Source organism: Maniola jurtina, chromosome 1 (assembly GCF_905333055.1).
Source record: "Maniola jurtina chromosome 1, ilManJurt1.1, whole genome shotgun sequence".
Classification (NCBI taxonomy): Eukaryota; Metazoa; Arthropoda; class Insecta; order Lepidoptera; family Nymphalidae; genus Maniola; species Maniola jurtina.
The window spans coordinates 9,176,005-9,197,364 of record NC_060029.1 but is presented as its reverse complement, the minus strand read 5'-3'; the positions used below and the strand labels follow the sequence as shown (position 1 = coordinate 9,197,364).

Below are 21,360 nucleotides of genomic sequence, written 5' to 3'. Positions count from 1 at the left end.
TTCCATATTCTACGCTTGGATTTAGCCGGCTATTACTGGGCAATTATGAGTCAGAAACAAATGAAATAATGTTCCTAAGTTGGCTTAGTTAGCTATCTGGTAGCGTTAACAGGTGTGCTTGCCATATTCGGTCCGTAATGTCTAACAAACAATAGCGCAATCGCCTAACCAGGTTTGGTACCTTTATAGAAATCATAACCGTGGCACAACAAAAAAGGTTCTAACTTCGTTTAGAAAAGGTGTGTGATAGATGATAATAGAAGCTTAATCTGAATAGAGATATAACGCCATGTCTCTTTTGCTCTTAACAATTTAATTTATCGATAGTCGACATCAGAGATACCTACTTGTAATGAATTATCTCTGTGGACAGCAATGGGTAGGAAGGTAGTTACCTATTTCTAAAAAAAGTAAAATATTGAATGCTATTTAAGTTAAAAAACATTAGTAGGTACCAATAGTAATGGTAGGTAGGTACCCTTATAGTTCCATACAGCCCATCTGGCATCTATCTGGCTATATTATGTCACAGCCATTTTTAACCCCCGACCCAAAAAGAGGGGTGTTATAAGTTTGACGTGTGTATCTGTGTATCTGTGTATCTGTCTGTAGCATCGTAGCTCCTAAACGAATGAACCGGTTTTAATTTAGTTTTTTTTTTGTTTGAAAGGTGGCTTGATCGAGAGTGTTCTTAGCTATAATCCAAGAAAATCGGTTCAGCCGTTTGAAAGTTACTTACTTACTTTTTAGAGAGTTTTGTGTCGGGGGTTTTTAAATTTTGAATTTATAACCAGATAAATTGTGAAATAAAAAGGCCTCCAAACACCGTCATCCAGTTTACATAGTGGGTAGGATTAAATTTCGCCTAGGTATAAACTGAATTTCATTTAACCGGTTTTATAAACTTTACAAACCAATAGGAAAATTAACATGATATAATTAAAGTTTAAACGTGTGAATGCTTTAGATTACCCCATGTCAATTAGTAGGTAGATGACTAGAAACTAACAAGCTTTTACGGACAGAGCCATAGTAAATATGATGCGTTTTATTGCACATCGCATGGAGAAGATATTTACGGAAATGTCACTTAGTTAATAACGTTTAAGAGGGGTATTTAACTGTAAGCAGACATTATGCTCGTTGTGTTTAAGAATTATGATTGCTTTAATTAGCGGCCGAGGTTGCCTGAGGCCGGTCTGTGTGCATATTTCTAAGATAATTTCACAAGTATGATAGGAATTCTCTATTATACAAAAATGCACACAGGTCTCTGTTGTAAGAAATAGGGATGCAAAAACCTTTAACACCGCTTTCCTCATCGTTTCAAGTCTAGTTAGAAAAAGTCAAACAATTTCAACGATGTCAAGCACTTCAACTATTTTTATTTTTCTCTGATTTCGTTAAAATAAAATGCCTTTGCAATATATTTTGTAAGTTACACGTTTGTTAGATGAGTGAATGTTAGATAGGTACATAATTGTAGATATCGCCTTTTTTCGCAAGGTTTCCTGGAAAGCCCTTTCTTCTGACATAATTTTCTGACTAAACTTTTAGTCAGACCCTTTAGTCAGAAAATTCGAACAACTTCAACGACGACGCCATGTATTTTTTTCAATTATTAGGTATTATTTTTCGTGAAAATAATGTCTCTAGGTATTTATTTTAAGTAGATAGCACATAATTATTCGATAAATAGGTACAAAATTGTTGATATTGATTTGACCTGGAAATACCATCCTTAGCGGCTGCTTGCCAATTTTACCTACTATAGGTAAGTACCTACCTACCTATATCTAAGTTTTACTTAAAAAAACAGCCCCGCACATTACTTCGAATCAAATCCACGCTCTTTTCTTATTTAATTATTAATGTTTGTGATGACTAATTTAACGGCACTCCAATAAGAAAAGTTTATCTGTCTCAGTTATAAACATAGTGATGCAAGTTAGGAGATGCTATTCTCTTACAACATTGGGGAAGTGGAGTGTTAATTATGTTATCATCCGATGACGACGTAAGAAGGGGTCGTATTCATAAATATTTAAATAAGGTACACGTTTATCAGCTGTCAAGTTGTTCGCGGAAAGCGGCAGGCGTGGTCGCGCGACTCCGCTCGAGCGCTTGTATTACAAGAGAGGCCATTGTTCCCTTGCAACTTGGGCTCGACTCCGTGGCCCGGTTATATAAATCGCTTGCAGGAAAACTCAAATCTTCTGAATGGACTTAGAAATTGAGCCAACGCAACGTCTTGATTCTACTCATATTAAAATTAGGATAACAGGATGCGGTATAAAGTTAAATTGAAAATTGATAATCACTTGTAAGTAGAGAATACCTATAGCGCTTCACAAACTCTCAAGATTATTGAAGCTAATCCAACAATTCCTTATTAACAACTAGATGGTGACCACGACAATCGCTAGAGAACACTTTGACGGGATAAAAATAGCCCATGTTCATCTCCAGGATGCAAACTATCCCTGTAACTTTCATCGAAATCTTTTAAACGAACGGGTGGTAGTAGGTATATAGCTATATTATTTGTGAGCACAAAACAAAAGAGTTACGTACGATTTTTCTACTCGTAGTTTTGGCACCTGATGTGATTTTATAGAATTATCCCATTTTTAGCGGGCTTAATTATGGGACCTCCAGATCAAGTTGGGCATCAAGCATTAGAAAGGCATCTGCCCCTGAAACAAAGCTTTTCGTCGACAAGCCGTTTAAATAATGTTCACAAATTATCGCTCAAAACTTACTGGTATTAAAATCTTGTCAAAATAAGCGATCGTAATTTACGGAACTCGAATGTCAGATAATAAATGAATCGCAGCAATAAAAAATTATTCACATCGTCAACTTTCCCTCAATCCTGTCGACATACCATAAGTTTAACATTTGTCGACAAGACTTTAAGATTGGTACGATGATACTCGATTCAATACATCATTATTAACACGGATGACAGGAACCTGTAGGTACTTACACATTATTACTCAGATAAACAACTACGTATTGTTATAAAGATGGATGTCCTACCTGACTGATTCATCAACACCAAACTTTCCATTCCAATTGGAAAGTAGTTTTTGGTACCTAGTTCATAGAAATTAAAGTACCAATCTAGCATCTACCTATCTACCCTTATCTGATGTTAAGAGACAAGCAACTAACGTATATTATGAGATATATTACTGATTAAAACTGCTCGCACGTGCTGGACGAGTCGTACACATCGATCGCAATGCATTTTTCCCCGGATAAGCTGTACCTCTTTCACTGTGCGTGCGTCGTATTTCTCTGCTAAGTCTATATCAGATAGACAGGAATCGACGTGATTTTTTCCATGGCTAAGTTAAAGACCTGGAAAATGACATTTTACTACTAGGCTACTTTTTATCCCAGAAAATCAAAAAATTCCCACAAGATTTTAAAGAATCTAAATACACGCGGGTGAAGTTGTGGGCATCAGCTAGCGGTACATGATCAGCTTCAGGAGTCAGGACTCGGGAGTACGTTTTGGTTAAAAAGGATCCCGTCGACCGATCGATCGATGGACGGTTTATTACCGGTCAAATAATTGAAAATAGTAACACAGTGATTTATGCAAATCGATAGCTTGACGTTCAATTTAAACTGTGAGGCACGTTGCGCCCGCGGCCATCGCGGCCATTAGGCTCTTCGCAGGACACGCGCTGCGCCCTATCTCGCGCATCGGACGTGTCAACCACGCCGAACACACGTTCGCTATCTTGTAATGCGTCCTTAACGATCGATAATATGCCGATTGCTACTTAATAAAACCAAACATTGCGCTTTCATCTAGATTCTTTAATTAATTACAGACAATGCATAACTGAGTAGGTTCCTGCTGTAGTAGAGCGGAGCGGGCGGGGTGTGACGAAGTGACGCGAGAGCTCAATGATTAAACTAAAATCTACGACAGTTGACAACTATCACCCCTCCCGCACCGCTCCACTACCGCAGGAGCCTACTCAGCTATGCGCTTATACTACCAGTAACCAGGTATGACTTGTGAGAACTCCTTGTGACACAGACGTAAAAGCTGAAAAGACTCCTGGGCGTGCGCCACCATTTTACCACTCAGTGTCAGTTCTTACAACTGAAATCAAACATTATTGGCCAAGTTAGTATAGAGGCCACAGACAATTTAAGAATATTTTATTAGAGCTAAGGAATTGTGTGTTTTTGCCAGAATTATCCTAATTTTTGTCAGTGAAAATGCCTGAGTCTACCGTGGATATGTTTGGTTACGGTTTCCTATTCGAATCACTCAGTTGGGATTAGTTCTTGGTAAATGTTTTAATCGTTCACTTTTTGCTATTATATTCTAGTCCTATTATACTGAATCCATGTCGTCTACCCCAATGTTCACTGTACATTATTATGCCTACAGCTTGCCTACAGCATGAATCATCAAGAGTGAAAGTCAGGTCTTACAAAGTTCGATTGAGACAGCAAAATCTATGAAACCTGACACTTATCTAAAAGGGTGAGTCCACACCTGATATATTTTCGTCTTTATGATCCCCGTCGTGTAACTTCGTCGTGATTATGATGGATAATTTAAACGAAAACTTGTGTTACGCCGATATAATCGCAGATCTAATATGGTCCAAACAGTTTAAAAGCGTGTTTTTATCCACGTATCAGATACGCGCATAAATTAGTAAATATGGACCTGTGTTGTGGAGAAAAATTTATAGCGTCCATACTATGTACAGATCTAACAGAGGGCTAAAATAAATAATCAACACAATCGCAATCACGACTTGTATAATGGGACAAATGATGCGGTATGGCTAAAATATTTAAGTGAAAATGTTTGTACAAACTTAAGTGACGCATGTTTGATTCGATGCGATGATATAAAACGTGATCGACAAAACGACAAAAAGTCAGGTGTGGACTCACCATCAAGCTGTGCCTAAAATGCGTACCTACACCCCACACCGCTACACAAACAGATCATACCTTAACAAAACGTACTTAAACTAAACAAATACTTGACATTGTGAAAGAGTAAAACACTCGAAATTGTCAGTTTTATATTATTTCTTATGTGAACTTTTAGATACACCCGTGAAAGGTTAAGAGCAATAATAACCGTGCCAGAACGCTTATTTCTGTTGAGTTGCACCCACGCTAGTCGCTACTAGCACTATTTTTCAGGCATAGCAACATGCTTTCACAGTGTCACTTGCCTCAAGTAACATGAAGTCATGAGATCAGTCTGATTATGAGTAGATAAGTATACTATTAGAACGACACTAGTTCAATTTAGGTTCTAACTGGACTCGGTTAACATCTTCTATACTAAGAAATCGGTTATAGATTAGGTAGGTACTTACCTACTCACTAAAACCAACTTCCTGCAAAAGCTGTACAGCTATCGCCGGATATTTGTGATTCTGATGTTACATAGCAATCAACAAATTTAGTACAGGCATGACTTGAAGCTAAACAAGTGTAAATTAAAAATTTATAACACCCCCGACAAGTGATGGTTACAGTAACTAGAAAAGAGCTGATAACTTTCAAACGGCTGAACCGATTTTCTTGGATTATAGCTAAGAACAGTTTCGATCAAGCCACCTCTCAAACAAAAAAAAAACTAAATTAAAATCGGTTCATTAGTTTAGGAGCTAGGATGCCACAGATAGATACACACGTCAAACTTATAACACCCCTCTTTTTGGGTCGGAGGTTAAAGCGGTAGAGGTAAGTAGCCTCTACCTCTTTGCAAGTTGTGTCAAGCGGTAGACAAAACTATGCAATCGATCTGTGCAGCATCATAGTATTTGAAAACATATGACCTTGTACCACAGAATACTTACAATAATATTAACGTCTCATACTTTGAGTGCTACTTGCTCACGTTATTGAGTTAAATACCTTGACACATTGGTCCTTCAACTGTCCGAACAATACCTGAAGTAAGTAGAATAAAATGATAGAAATAGTCACCTTTGCACTTTGAATATGAAGTGAAGTTTAAATATGATGTTTTTGTAAGAATTTATCTAAGCACGAGTAGCGAGTAACTTAATGAGGTCGCGGGGAGGTTCGGTCAAGGAAACGCCGAGTAGTTATTTATGCAATACTGTATTATTATTCACCACTGCGTTATTACTCTCTTCACGAGGAATCGGTATCAAGTCTTCAGCGAGCCGGGAATTGGTGAGAAACCAGTATCTAAACACGAAAGGTAGGGCTACGACTCGGGCGCAAACTCTTGGCTTGGGAACACCTGATACCATGATATTGATGTAGTATGATTATGCAAGATCCAGGCGCGCTGACGAGCCGACTGCGCCTGTTACTTGAGACCCTAACCAAGGACATAAAACAATCCTATGCTTTGAGAGTTATACTAATCGAAGACGATATATGACCGCGCGAGGTAAACAGCTAGTGGCACCATCTTTACTTCTGTCCAAAACTAACTTACAACACTCTACCCCTCTGTTCCTGAAGACGACCCGACGAGAGGAAAACAGCAATTTTTGACGAATTGCTTCTTTGGGCTAAACGGCTCGTAGCCCGAAGTAAACGGGTCAAGTACATTATTTCGGGCGTCCACGACGTTTTACTGCATGCTCCAAAGAATTCCCTTACTGGGGCTTCCTCTTTAGTAATATCTCGACCGCGTAACTAGTCGCGGAGGTAAGAGACGTCACCAACACCTGGAGCTGTTCCGAATTCCAATGACATTGAAACCGTATTGCTGGACGACATTGCCTTTCCCTTCTTACTTCTCGGCGACATAAGGCATCAAATAGATGATGCCCGCGACTTGGTCAAGGTTAATTTTGTTTTTTTTTAAATCCCTTGCTAAGTTTTTGATTTTCCGGGACATAAAGTAGTCTATGTCCCTCCCTAGGATGCAAGGTATCTCTATGCCAAATTATCTGAGATTTTGCGTAGTGTTTTTCACAGGCTACTTTAAGTAAGGTAGCAATATTAGTGTTATATAATACTTCACCTGAATGTTCATATGATATCTGTGAAATGATCCATCTCTACTACAATCAATGTCAGAAATGAATAAGGTAGGAATCCGATGATATTCTTTAATTTTGTAGTTAAGTATGTGTCGCAAGCGCATACCTATAGACAGTCTTTACATTGAAGCTTTCAAAAAGTTTGAATAAACCTCATTTGGATCTTAATTTAGCAAGTAGAAGTGACAAGTTCTAGGCCAAACGTCAATCGCTCTTACGCATTTACGTAAGAGCAGGCTTAAGTATTCCTTTTAGTAAATTTTTATGAGTAGGTAAGTAAGTACCTACAATATAAATTATAATTCTTTAGAAAAAGAAAAAAAAAACCGTTAAGTTCCATAAGAAAATATGACACAAAAAAAAGTTGAAATGTGTTCACAAAAACTTCAATTATTCAGATCGTTATCAACTTGCAGAGTTCTACATAAAGATGATAGGTATTATCTTGTACAATGGTACGGAACCCTTCGCATGCGAATCCGACTCGCACTTGACCGGTTTTTTAAGTTTATATACCTACCTATCTACCCATTTCTTTATAAAAATTAATAGTTTATCTAACAATAACGGTATTTTTGGAAATGTATTGCGAAGCCACTGTAAGTACTTATTAATTTCATGGTGAACAAAAGATTCAGAGAATTCTCGAATTTTATTTAAGTATCCCTTGTTTATAATTATGCACATCGATTGCGAACCGTTGCTGTTTCGATGTTATCGACTACAAGGCCGAAGAGAAATTGCTTCGATCAAAAGATAATCTCTCCGGAACCAAATTGATCATTGATAGGAGGCGCGCGCGAGTCCCATTGCTGCGATCCGCCACTAACTCACGCCTCTCGTCAATACTCAATTTTAATTTTAAAGTTTGTTCTTTATAATCGATTTCCATTTTGTTCGCGTGGACCATTTCTTTCGATCGCGCTACAAGCAACTGTCAAATCAATCTCGGCCCACTATCGCTTACGACGTCCAACAGTTTTAATACCCGCATAATCTACATACGAAGCTCATAGACCACTAGATCATTATTTACACATATTAGCTCCAGATTTAGGCCACCTCACTATACCCTCATTCTATCTCTCGGTCAATAAATATCAGATTAAAGTGCCGCTATTGTAGCCTTCACGCACAAACTAGTACCGTGGCTTTCAATAACGGTTCGCACTATGCAGATTATCACCACGGCGATAACCGCGACGTGAAAGCGATAGCGACGACACGAGGCGGCGCGGGTAGCTGCTGGCTGCACCCGGCCCTGGTGGATTCATGAAAACATGCTTTCAGTGTAATATTCAGACGAGATAAGATACCGAAATTTTTAGGGTTCCGTATCTCCAGAGAAAAAGGAACCCTTATAGGATCATTTCGTTGTCTGTCTGTCTATCTGCCCATCCATCCATCTGTCGTGTCTGTCTGTCTGTTTGTGTCTGTCGTTGCTGTCTGTCTGTGCATCGTACAGACAGATCTGTATGTTTATCTGTCTGTCGTATCTCTCTCTCTCTGTCTGTCGTGTCGTGTCTGTCTGTCGTGTCAATTTAATCACAACGTATAGGTTACTTTCCGTTGACCTAGAATCATGAAATTTAGCAGGTAGAAAATTAATGTCTTAGCAAAAGTAAACGGAATTACTAGATTTCAATTGTACAACTACACAGGTATCTATCCATATCTACTTGCTATAATTAGTATTTATTTACAGAATGTATCTACGTAAATAGGTAGGTATTTCAAAGTTCAGATTTATTAAGTATAGATATTTAATTGGTATTTTTATATGAATAAAAGAAATCTAGTGAGAACGAGGATAAAACGAACAAAATAGAGAGCGAACGCAATCAGAACCAATTTTCTATTACTATTCTCATTGGACATATTCCGACAACAAACACGACCATCCCGCGAGTCGTGGGAATGCCCCAGTCGACTAACGGACGGACGGACAAATGATGTTGGGCGATCTATTGCCTGTAATTGATGACGACTATTGTACTACGCTTTTGAAAGAGCCACGAATGTTTGTCTTCTTTCTGTTACCTTCTGTTTGTATGTTTGCTATTGTTAATCGCCTGCCTGTTACCATAATCGTTTAGCTATTAGGTAGGTGACGTACCTACTTAGCGAATTATCGTCATCAACCCATCGCCGGCTCACTATTGAGCACGGTTTTCTTCTAAGAATGAGACGGGTTTGCCTATAGCCAATGTCCACCACGCTGACCAAGTGCAGATTGGCAGACTTCACACATCTTTGAAAACATTATAAAGAACTCACAGGAACATGCAGGTTTCCTCACGATGTTTTCCTTCACCGTTAAAGTAAGTGATATATATATGTACCTATTTCATTTCTGAATATCGAATTAATTGGTTAAACGACAATTCCAAGTTTCTTTTTTTCTACTTGACTTGTTGCCTTTTAGCTTTTATTTTTTCCAATGTTTTTTCAAATAGAAAATTCTTATTACATTCAACATTCAGATTTTTAAAAAATAATAACAGTGAGCAAACGAGCAGACGGGTCACCTGATGTCAAAGTTAATTACCATCGCCCATGAACATTTGCAGCACCAGAGAAACCGCCAACGCGTTGCCGACCAGATGTACCAGAATCAAAACAAGAGTAGTTGTGCTTGTGCACAAGTTTCTTTAAGTTTATGATATTGTACCTAACTAAATTGTACCTAGGACTTAACATACCTATGTAGCGTTCTGATGCGAAGCATAGTAGAAATCGATAAGGGGTATGGGTATAATAAACTGCTGGGTCTACATTGATTCGATATAAAATCTATATAGGTACGTACACCTTAGGTACCTAACACTGGGTACTTACAGACCTACCATCAGGTGTGATCACAGCTGATTGTCATTGAATGAAAATTGGAAAAGGAAAAAAGGTTGACTCTTAGAATAAAAGTTTAATAAAGACGGTGTAGTTCGCAAATGGCGATAAACGGATAAACACAGGGATAGTTCTGAGCGCCGGCGCCTATGATTGCTATCGGCGACAAGAATCAGTAGCGTCGGTCGTTGAGTCGACCACCATGCGCGCTGCTACCGCCACCGGCCGAACCAACTAGCTTTATTAACCTGTTTACTGTTTTACTGTATTCATTTGAGTAGGCAAACATTTTTAATCTTATGATCTCAAATTATAGCCTCGATAGCTCAACGGTTGAGGAGCGGACTGAACTCCGAAAGGTCGGCGGTTCAAACCCCACCCGTTGCATTATTGTCGTCGTTGGAACAATCTTTACGCTTAATTGAAGGGAAAAGGGGAGTATTAGTCATGATTAACATGGCTTATTAGTCATTACTTTAAAAAAAAATTACGTACCTACCTAAGTAGTACCTAGCCTACTACAGATATGTTACTAGCATAGATCTACAATCTTCGTAGACAAGGACTACCTTAAGTGAACGAGCATAGGGTTCCATAGAAATAGAAGTCCTAAAAAGATATGATGGAGGTATTAAAATAATAGCTAAAACCAGGCAGTGTGAAATGTAAAATAAAAATATTGCTGTGTACAGATAAATAATCTATTAAATAGGTTGGTATTTACTTATGACATAGGCAAGTAGGTGCCTCCTACCTACCTAGTTATTATCACACATTTTAACAAAACTTAATAACACCCAACTTGCAGAAACATAAATTAAGACGTACTGTAAAAAACTATTAAAGATATCATCTTAAAATTACTTCGGATTTATTTCAATTAGTTGTTGATTCTTATTTAGCGATACAATCTGGTTAAGCCAAAATTATGGGCACGACGCCCGAGCCTCGCGGGCTTTGGTCATTCATTATTTTCCATCTGTAAATATTGCCTGTGTACGCGATTGTTTTACGATTTACCGCTTCACGAGCAAATATAATAAAATTATTATTATCATTAAGTAGGTTTTTCTGGATAAGTTTAAAAATCTATTAAAATATAATAAAATAAATAACAGAGCGTCAATTTGACATGCAGCTCGCACCAGCAATGCGCAGAATTGCAATTACTTGTAGGTAATACGTACTTACATGGAATAATATCGTAAATCTAATCTTTGAAAAGAGCCACCACCGAGTTTTTTGCTGGTTCTTCTCGATAGAAAAGACACTCCGAACCAGTGGTAGATGCATTTAACGACTCAAAAGTACTTGTAAAAGTTTATTTGAATAAAAATCATTTCTTTTCTATAATATATTTACCTAGTAGATTATACTGTTCATTGTTCGTATGAACGTAAGTAGGTAGAAGAGGTAGGTATATATTCGTCACGTTTATCATCATCATCATTATCAACCGATAGACGTCCACAGCTGGACGTAGGTCTCTTGCAGGGACTTCCACACGCCACGGTCTTGCGCCGCCTGAATCCAGCCAGACTAGTTTGATCTCGTCTGTCCACACACCTAGTGGGAAATCTTCTAACGCTGCGCTTTCTGGTGCAAGGTTGCCATTCAATTCCGGCATCTTGGGACCCCGACATCTATCGTTTTTAGGGTTCCGTACCTCAAAAGGAAAAACGGAACCCTTATAGGATCACTTTGTTGTCTGTCTGTCTGTCCGTCTGTACGTCTGTCCGTCCGTCCGTCCGTCGTGTCTGTCAAGAAAGAAAGAAAGAAAGAGTACTTCCCGTTGACCTAGAATCATGAAATTTGGCAGGTAGGTAGGTCTTTTAGCACAAGTACAGGAATAAATCTGAAAACTGCGAATTTGTGGTTATATCATTAAAAAAAATGTGTTTCAATTTTCAAAGTAAGATGACTATACCAAGTGGGATATCATATGATAGGGCTTTACCTGTACATTCTAAAACAGATTTTTATGTATAATAGTTTTTGATTTATCGTGCAAAATGTTGGAAAAAATACCCGAATACGGAACCCTCAGTGCGCGAGTCTGACTCGCACTTGGCCGGTTTTTTCGAACATATGTGCCCTGCCCATTGCCACTTCAGCTCCGCAATCCGTTCAACTATATTATCGGCTACTCCGCTTCTCCGACGCATCTCCTGATTTCTAAATTGGATCACGCAGAAAAACTCCAAGCATAGCTCTCTCCATCGCCCTCTGAATGACTCTTGAACTTTCTTAGCTTATGAGTTACGTCGCGCTTGTTAGGTAGTAGGTACGAAATATTGGAACTAGGTACCTATACCGCTTTAATTTTCTTATAAGGAGTCTGTTATGAACTCGTTGGTATACAGATATTATTTTCAATGCGGTGATAATCTCGGGGGCCCAGGGTTCAGTCACGGGCATGCATCTCTAAACTTTCGGAGTTATGGGCGTTTTAAGCAATCAAACTCAAGGAAACATGCACGACTGTGGCCCAAAAAGTTCTCATCCTTGGGAGAGGGAACACCCGTGCTCAGTAGTGAGCCAACGATGAGTGACCTATTTTTTGTCTGTATTTTATTTCAGTGAATATATTATACACAAGCTATATCTATATTATGTAATATGAATGCGAAATTGTGTCTATCTGTAGGTATGTCTGCTAGTTTTTCGCGGCCCATCCGTATAACCGATTTTGACGTTTGGTTGTTCACAGATAGTTGGCATCCCGAGGAAGGATATAGGCTACTTATTATTCCGGAAAAGCAATGAATTCATGCGGCATTATTATAAACCTGAATAGTAAATACACGCGGATGAAATTGTGAGCATCATCTATTAGGATATATATACATATTATTTTCAGTCAACTCTCTCACCTCACCGAAACAAACCCATTTATCGGAATATGACAGGCTATAATTACTGCAGTTATGTGCGGCAACGCTAAATGCTGATACAGCTATCGGGGTATCCTTGCAATAATAAATGGCATGTTTGTTGGCTCATGCTACGGTACTGATTCGGATGACAACTAAATTTTAGGGTATTCGCATCTTTTTCTTGCCAATGTATAATAACAAAAGGACAGACAAACTTAATTTAAATTATGCTTGACCGCGTGGATCCAGGTTTTTAAAAATCTCATGGGAACTCTTGGATTTTCCGGGATAAAATGTAGCCTATGTCACCCTCCAAGTCTTTAACTATGCTTATTTGCAAAGAATCAGTCGATCCGTTTTCTCCGTTGCGACGTGATTGATGGAAAAACCAACAAATACACTTTCGCATTTATAATAATACTATAGGACAGGTAGTTATTGTATAATATTTTATGAACTCAGAAATTTCTCCTCTTTCATTTACCGTCCTACTCTATTATAGGTTAGTAAAAAAATCTGAACCCCCGATTTTTTTGAATGTAACATAATATTATGTTGTATTGATTTTGTTCGATTAAAATTTATCTACGTCACCCGAACTGTACTTAATACCAAATCGATTGACACCTCATTCATCAAAATCGGCTCACTAGTTTAGGCGTTACAGTGGAACATACATATAATAATAAATATACATAGACACATAGTTTCACTGCAGTAAACAAGTTGATAGCGTGCATAGTTTCGGCGCAACTAATTGAAAAGGATTTTCTAACCGCAACGGGGACCGTCTCGTACACCTTACGTGTGTAAGGTTTCCCTATCTACGTAATGTATACCTACCTAATATTGATAACAAAAACTGATTTAAAAAATGAGCATTTTATTTCATTCTTTCATCTTACATAGTCATACATCTTATATATTATGTAGTTTAAAAAAATGGCAGTCGGTGGTGGCGTTTACCGACAGAAGTAAAAACTTACAACTATGCAAATATAACACAGGGTTTTTTATTTTCATATTAATTGCAGTATCGAACGCGCATATCATACGCGCAACACGTCATACAAGCTAAAGAGATATTATTAATGAACTCGACTTTTTAAGATCACTTGGGAAGTACTCGGTTTCACCTCCTTCCAATATTAGTCGGCCGGCAATTTCTTTATTTCTGGCCTGGATAGTCTGTAGTTTTTTAGTGAGATCAATCATGTTTTTTTTTATTGTTTATCATCACTATAGTAATTATTATGATTATAATTATACAAAGCGAAAAATAAATACAAATGCACGAGAGAACCTATAGATTATTATTATAAAAAATATTAGGAATGTTTTAGTTTCACAGATGTTTATAAGCGTTAGAAATCCTACAAGCTATGAGTTTCACCTAAAATTAACTTCATCAACATATTATTTTGTAAGTTCCTAAACATTTCTAGGCAATTTACCTAATACACATAGTTATAGTATATACCTAATACAAATATACGACTACTTTTTAACTACGAAAAAAAAAATTAAGGGCGAATACAGGAAAGGTTTATTGTTTTAAATGTGCAGTCGGTTTTTTTTACTTTAAAAAATTATAAATTGTTTCGAAAATGTGGACACACCATACAATACACTACAAACGACATGGCAATGTGCGCGTCACGTGTACCTAATAGCATTTTGAGCAATTAGTTCCATTTTTAAATACATATCTTAGGAAACTCGATAAAAAAAATTAAACTGAATAAACGTGTTAAGTATTAAATTATGATAAGGCAGAGTTTTTTAAGGTAGTTAAAAATTTGTGGTGTATTATAATACAAACATTCAGTAAAAATCTTATCAAAACTACCAAGTAAAATAATATGATAATATCACATAATATTCGAGGAATGTTATTTTTAAGACTAGCACACTCACGCATTCGCGATATTTTCTTATTTCATAAGCATGAAAGCGTTAACCATTGTATCGGTGTGCTAAAGGCGTAAGGAAAACAAAATAAAAATAACTAGTGTTAAAGTTCTTCGTGGGATTGTTTCAATGTTGATGCTGCAATGAAATTATTAAAATCCTGCCGATTGCGCACATAGGCAGCGCATATTTCCACTAAGCGTAAAAATTCTTCCACGTCAAAGGAGTAATTTGTAAATTTCGAATGTGAAACACCACCAGGCCCATGTCCCTGAAATCAACATAATATTGTGTTTAGTATTTATCTACTAAATTGTATTTTCAATTTAGAGATGGACCATTTCACAGAAAGCATGTTATAAATCACGTGACTATCCTTTTCATATTATCATTTTCAAGTAATAAGAAACTTAGTGCTTTTCTCCCATTTGCGAGAAAACAATAAACAAAAACATGAATAATTCTAGACAAAACTAACATTATATACAATAACAATAATAACTGAACACTTTGCAAAGAAAAGTTTTATTCTTAATTCTTCTTTTTTATTCATTATAAAAAAAATTCAAAAGAAAAATAAAACCGACTTCAAAAACCAAAAACACTAAAAAGTAGAAAATAATTTTTGTTTAGCTACACATGTAATGTACCTAGGTATGAAGTCGAGCGAGCATATTAAAACAAAATTAGAAATCCAAGAGTGAAGCTCGCCCGACTTCATACCTAGGTATATTACATGTGTAGCTAAACAAAAATTATTTTCTACTTTTTAGTGTTTTTGGTTTTTGAAGTCGGTTTTGTTTTTCTTTTGAAATTTTTTTATTTCACAATTTTTAGTGGCCCCACTGTACTATAATATGCTATGCCCAGTTAAAACCCTACTGTTTACTAAGCTATTACAGTGATCGCGAGCAATTTGCTCTTATCCATTGAGGAGTTCTGTTCTCCATCTCCGAAGATATTCATCAGATCTTCACCAAATTTATATGGGACCACCTGCACAGTATACCCTTTCAAACAAAAAAAAATTTCCAAATCGGTCCAGGGGTCTTTGAGTAATCGGGGAACATACATAAAAAAAAAAAAAATAAAAAAAAAAAAAAGATCCCGACGAATTGAGAACCTCCTCCTTTTTTGGAAGTCGGTTAAAAATAACTTAAATTTACGAATTTTTTCATATTAATGAAAAAATCAGTACATATTTATTTTCATGCGTGCTAATTCAACTGCGAGCTTGTTATATTTTTAAAGTTTTGAAAAATATGGGCATAACCTTTGCTTTAGAAAAAAATATTAAAAAATATATAATATGCATTCAGCCTTTATATCACGTGCTTTAAAACTACTGTAATAACTATTTAAAAAAAATTAATTATGTTAGTGTGCATGTAAAGAACCTCATTATCAGTATGAAACTGTTCAGCAAATTCTATTACCGTCCTGTTGGAAATTACTAGCGTGCCGACAATAAAGTGCCGATTACAATTATAGTAAGAATTTGATATGTATTCGTACCTGGTCTTGTTGTTTCAGTTTGGTTTTATCTTCCCATGTGACATATTTAAGTCCCCGAAGTCTAGCTAGGTCTGAGTAACAGTTGGGGTCCTCACAGTGATATCTAAAATCAATAAAATATGCCTCATTATTCTAACTACGTATAACAAGCAAAGATCCATTATTTGGGTATTTTTATTTCTTATAAGTATGGAAAACGGGAAACTGGAATCATCCTAAAATAAACTAAGAATAATCAATGAACCTACAGTTTTGATATAAACTGCCTTTAAAAAGTAGTTATTTTACCTAATATTACAATAATTACTTTAGGTACAAAGGGTTCAATTAATTTCAATGGAAATCATATTATGTATCTTAGGTATCTAACTAGCATTTTTTACTGATCATAGTAATAATAAATCATGACATCTGTATTGAAAACTACCTAAAGTAATAAACGTATGTACTACCAAAAATAACTGTCATTTTGTATGGCACACCTCTTCCAGCGTACTTGTATAAGTTCATTATAATGGTCGGAACACAATCCCGGCGCGACGCAGTTCACAGAATACTTATACTCCTAGCGGAGTTGCGGTATACAAACGCTTTTCTTATATTTTTTCGAGAGAAACATGAACTCAACCAATTGTATGACTTTGCAATGGAATAGGTGCCTTAAAACAATCTTTTAGATTTCTGAAAATTATATACCCACACTTCAAAAACGGCTGCCCAGTCAGGTAAGAACAATAAATGTGTCAAGCCAGCACCATGCATGCCAATGAAAACATCAGTGTTGTGCGTTATTTCCAACTGCTCCGAGAATGGCACTGTTCTATCATACATCACTCTTTGCACATGATAGCCTTTGATTTTTAATAATGCTTCAACAATCGCCTGCTCATTCAATATACTGCGATACGCGGTCCCTCTCGAAAGCAATGTGACTCTTACTTTATCATTACTTCTCAGATGTAGTTTAACATTTAAAGAGTGGAGCAAATGTTTGGAAAACGCATGGAAGAGACCACTTCTTTCACACCCATATATCTGAAAAGTGTGAAAATTGACATTAAGATTATTACAACTCTAATAGTTGACTATAACTTCACACAGGCAGAAGAAAATTTATTAGTTGAAAACTGGACATAAATCAATTCCACAATTTTTGAGATTAATAATTCAATCCGTATTATCGTTATCATCACATAAACAAGACGGTTTTTTTTATTGGAATTATTACTGTGATCTCCCAGCAGATCTTTTGCACACCACTAGCATACCACTATGAAGTGTAAAGTATGACTAACTCAGGTTTGCCGTAACAGATGTTAGTACTCGTACATAGGTAAGGCTGCGATTACACCTGTAAGTTTTATTCATGTATATAGCTTATGTAATTAATTGACAACAAAACTAAGGTAAAAAATGACACTTATAAGATCGTTTACATAAGTAAAGTCGTGAGTTAATACATAGATGCTTTTGACGATTCAAAAGCACTTGTAAAAGTCTAATTGAATAAAAATATTTTGAATTTGAATTTGAAATGAAATAAGCTATTTACGTGAGTAAAACTTACAGGTGTAATTGCCACCTAAGTGTAAGTACCGAACTTTAAAAAGTAAAATAAAATCTTACCAAAGGTGTGTTATAGTATAGCCCAAATATCATGCGAGGCAGAAGTGGAAACACCACATTTTTGAAACACACCACTTTACCCCTGAACTTTTTCAAATCCCAAATAGTATTCTTAGTGAATGCTTTAAAAGCATCTTTGAATGCGGATTCATACGTAAAAGTCTCCCAAATAAGAATATGATTATCTCTACTGAAGGTGGATGGGTGTGTAGAGTTCACATGAAGTGAAGCATATAAGTTGAAGAAATCACAGAAATGATGGTACATATTTACAGCTGAAATTGAAGAAAATAGAAATTTCAGATCATGGCATGTAAAAAGAGTGGTAGTGTAAAGAGAGATGGTTCACAATGTAGGCTATAGAGAAACTGGGCTTTTGGATTTTACATGCATTTATAATTTTATAACATCTTAACTGTAGTTAGTGATATTCATTATAAATATATAACATGTATGACGGTGCTGAAGGGACTATCGGGAAAGGATTTGGAGGCACCTACCGCCTCCAACCTCAGTGCTCCACACTGCCATGGCCCATGCATGTCGCAGCCCGCACGGCTCGCAATCTCCTAGGTGCCGCGTCGCGAGCAGAGGTTCATTGAATAAGGATCCCGAATGGGTTCAAAACTAGACAGGCATACTTCGACAACACATAAGTTTAGCCATCATGCATAATCATCATCATCAGCCTGTGGACATAGGCCTTCCCTATAGAACCCCACCACACCCGGTCCTCAGCCTTCCTCATCCAGCCAATTCCCGCCAGCCGCTTTATATCGTCGGAACATCGTACTGGAGCACATACATAATACTATATATTTATTTATAATGAATTTATATAATTGTCATTTATCTGCAAAATCATTAATACTCACTGGCATCTAATTTCATAATATATGTTGGCTTATCAATAGTAATATCACACATTCCATCTGAGATGGGTCTTTGTAATGTTTTAACAAAATTAACCATCTCTGGTGCCCAAGACTGTAAAGCACTCATGTGTTCTGACTCTTGCTTTAATCTTTCAGAGTATAAATGGCAGTGGCCTCCTGAAAATACAAATAATATAATCTATGTAATATAGAAATATCTTCACATTGGATAACAGAAGATGAACCAAGCATGTCAGCTCGAAGTTACAGGATTTATCAACTCAGAGAGTGTTGCAACTTTCAGTATTGCAGTATACAGATTCTAGAATGTCATGTTGAGTTAATTCTTCACACGAATATCCATTTCCTCCAAGAATACAGCCGCATTTGACCAACAAAAAATATAAGTATTGAAATATAAGGCATACAGTCACTAATTAAAATAGTATGACAAAAAATCCAGATCACAAATACTCGCACCACCACACAAAATAATATAACATTTACAGCTCAGTACAACCAAGACTCAAATAACTTGAACCCAGAGCTGTGAAGCCAGACTGAACTGCGCTTTAATGCAAAAAGTAAGTTTTTGATAATTTTGCTAACAAAAGAGGCTTATCACTCTTTTTAAATTCATAATCACAATTTTGAGATACAAGCATGGATACATGTTTAAAAATATTCTTCACTTGTAATATGTACATTATACTCTACATATAATAAAATCTACAGAAAATTATGCAATTATTTGAACATCATAAATATTATTGTCACATTCTTAGGAATTTGGCAAAAAACCTACCTATTTGACCAGGACCAAGAATATCCATTTTATATCTAAGATTATCACCTCTGCCTGTAAGACTAGTAAAATTGAGCATTAAGTTCCGACCTCTACAAAATCTGTAACAATAAAACAATATTAGCTATCAAGTGATGTGTTCCATAAAAATGCTGCAAAATTTTGATTTATTATTGAAATAAACATCAACAATTACAATAAAAGTAAGAATTATACTTTTGGACATAGAACACTGATATTTTGCACAGGGGTTTTTTTTATAATGTAGACAAAGAATAAGGCTGAATTTTTCGAAATTCTACTGGATAGGAAATAATGAGAATTTATATCTTTTCGCTGTGCTTGTTAAAACACATATTTTGTTAACCTCCTCTCATGTTATTTTGAACATACAATTAAGTAAATTGAGCCAATAAATAATACAGAAAGTGGTCACAATTAACATCCACTATTGTAAAGTGCATACCTCAGATACTTTGAACATTCTAGAGAACTATCACTAGGATATGATGCTTTACACATTACCATCAATTCTTGAATCTGTTCCTTTATATAACCTGTAAAAAATATACTGATATTAACAAAACATAAGTACCTAGGTAAAATTTTAATTAATAAAAGTGAGAGCCTAGTACTTGATGATAGTTAAGTGATTAGAACATTGGCCTTCTATTTGGCGGGATACAGGGTTCAATCCATTTCAGACCTGTAACTTTTCAGAGTTATTCATGTTTTAAGCAACTAAATGTTACTTGCTTTGACGGTGAAAGAAAACATTGTGAGGAAACCTGCATAGCTGGGAGTTCTCGATAATGTTCTCAAAGGTGTGTAAAGTCTGCCAATCTGGACTGCACCCGTGCTTAGACGTAAGCTAGCGATGAGTTGAAACGATGATGATAAATCAAATTTACCTACCAAAATCAGCCTGAGTATAAAAGGTATCATATTGTGCTTCTTTCGTTTTTACCCAGCCTCTATGATCTCCCGGGCATCGAGGTCTTACATGATATGAATTACTTTTATTACAGTTAGTTTCATAGCCCCAACAAACATTTTTACCAACGACACTCTTATGGGGACATTCAGAATTAGCTACACATGATTCGGCTAAGATAGGGAACGAATTCAGAATGTAAGGAATATGCTCCGGCGGAATATTTAATTCATTCAGATTGAATAATATCACATTACTTAAGTATGTTAGAAAACATATTAAAACAAATAGCAACATTTTTACTTCTTGTATAGTAATAATTATTGCCTTATATCGTAGTGGTTGGATATTTTTTATTAATAAAATGCAAAGTTTTAACTTTTTGTAATGTAAACAATGGTAAACAACAAATTCTAACCAAAGACTAAAGAGTATGGCGTATGGTAACAAAGAGTTTTTTTTTCTCTCTCGTCTGGCTTTACAAAGATTAGCCAATGTCAAGATTGTAGTTATTTGTAACAAGTTAGGGAAACTATACAAGTATGGACCCCGTGACCGTCTGTGCCGGCGCTCGCCGACACACGCACGGCACCCCTTTAGAGCGATCCAGTCAGTTTTAACAAAAAAAAACACTCCAAAAAGGCAGAGCACGCCCGCCAGCTAACACCAACACAGACGAAGTCTACATGACATTCGTAACAAAGAGTATGTAGTAATCACTACGTTTGTATGTAACCACTATGGAGTATGGTCCACTATGGTCTATGAATCAAGCATAATCCGAACAAGAACTATTTGCATCATTACATTAGTTATGTACCTACAGCAGTCAATTCTGGAAAACCTGCATCAATCATTACTAAAATCACAAAATATTGTTGATTGGCTAAATCTATGGTATACTCGTTGCAACAATGTATTGTAGCCAAATAGTAATGTGTTA

The 21,360-nt window shown here is 36.3% G+C and overlaps 1 protein-coding gene and 1 long non-coding RNA gene across 2 annotated transcripts; one reads left to right on the top strand and one right to left on the bottom strand.

The window, feature by feature from the left end:
- Positions 1 to 339: 339 nt before the first annotated feature.
- Positions 340 to 14,572, top strand: LOC123869183. Its single transcript, XR_006796835.1, has 3 exons — positions 340 to 349; positions 1,341 to 1,345; positions 14,543 to 14,572. It is a non-coding gene; the product is annotated as an uncharacterized LOC123869183 (long non-coding RNA).
- Positions 14,573 to 14,727: 155 nt separating this feature from the next.
- LOC123869078 (EGF domain-specific O-linked N-acetylglucosamine transferase) lies at positions 14,728 to 20,836 on the bottom strand. Its single transcript, XM_045911815.1, has 8 exons — positions 20,399 to 20,836; positions 19,950 to 20,040; positions 19,484 to 19,584; positions 18,679 to 18,855; positions 17,804 to 18,078; positions 16,878 to 17,212; positions 16,178 to 16,280; positions 14,728 to 14,933 (listed from the first exon to the last, which is right to left on the bottom strand). Exons 1-8 carry the CDS (start codon positions 20,712 to 20,714, stop codon positions 14,766 to 14,768), a joined length of 1,566 nt encoding a protein of 521 aa, XP_045767771.1. The 5' UTR covers positions 20,715 to 20,836; the 3' UTR covers positions 14,728 to 14,765.
- Between the last annotated feature and the right edge of the window lie 524 nt (positions 20,837 to 21,360).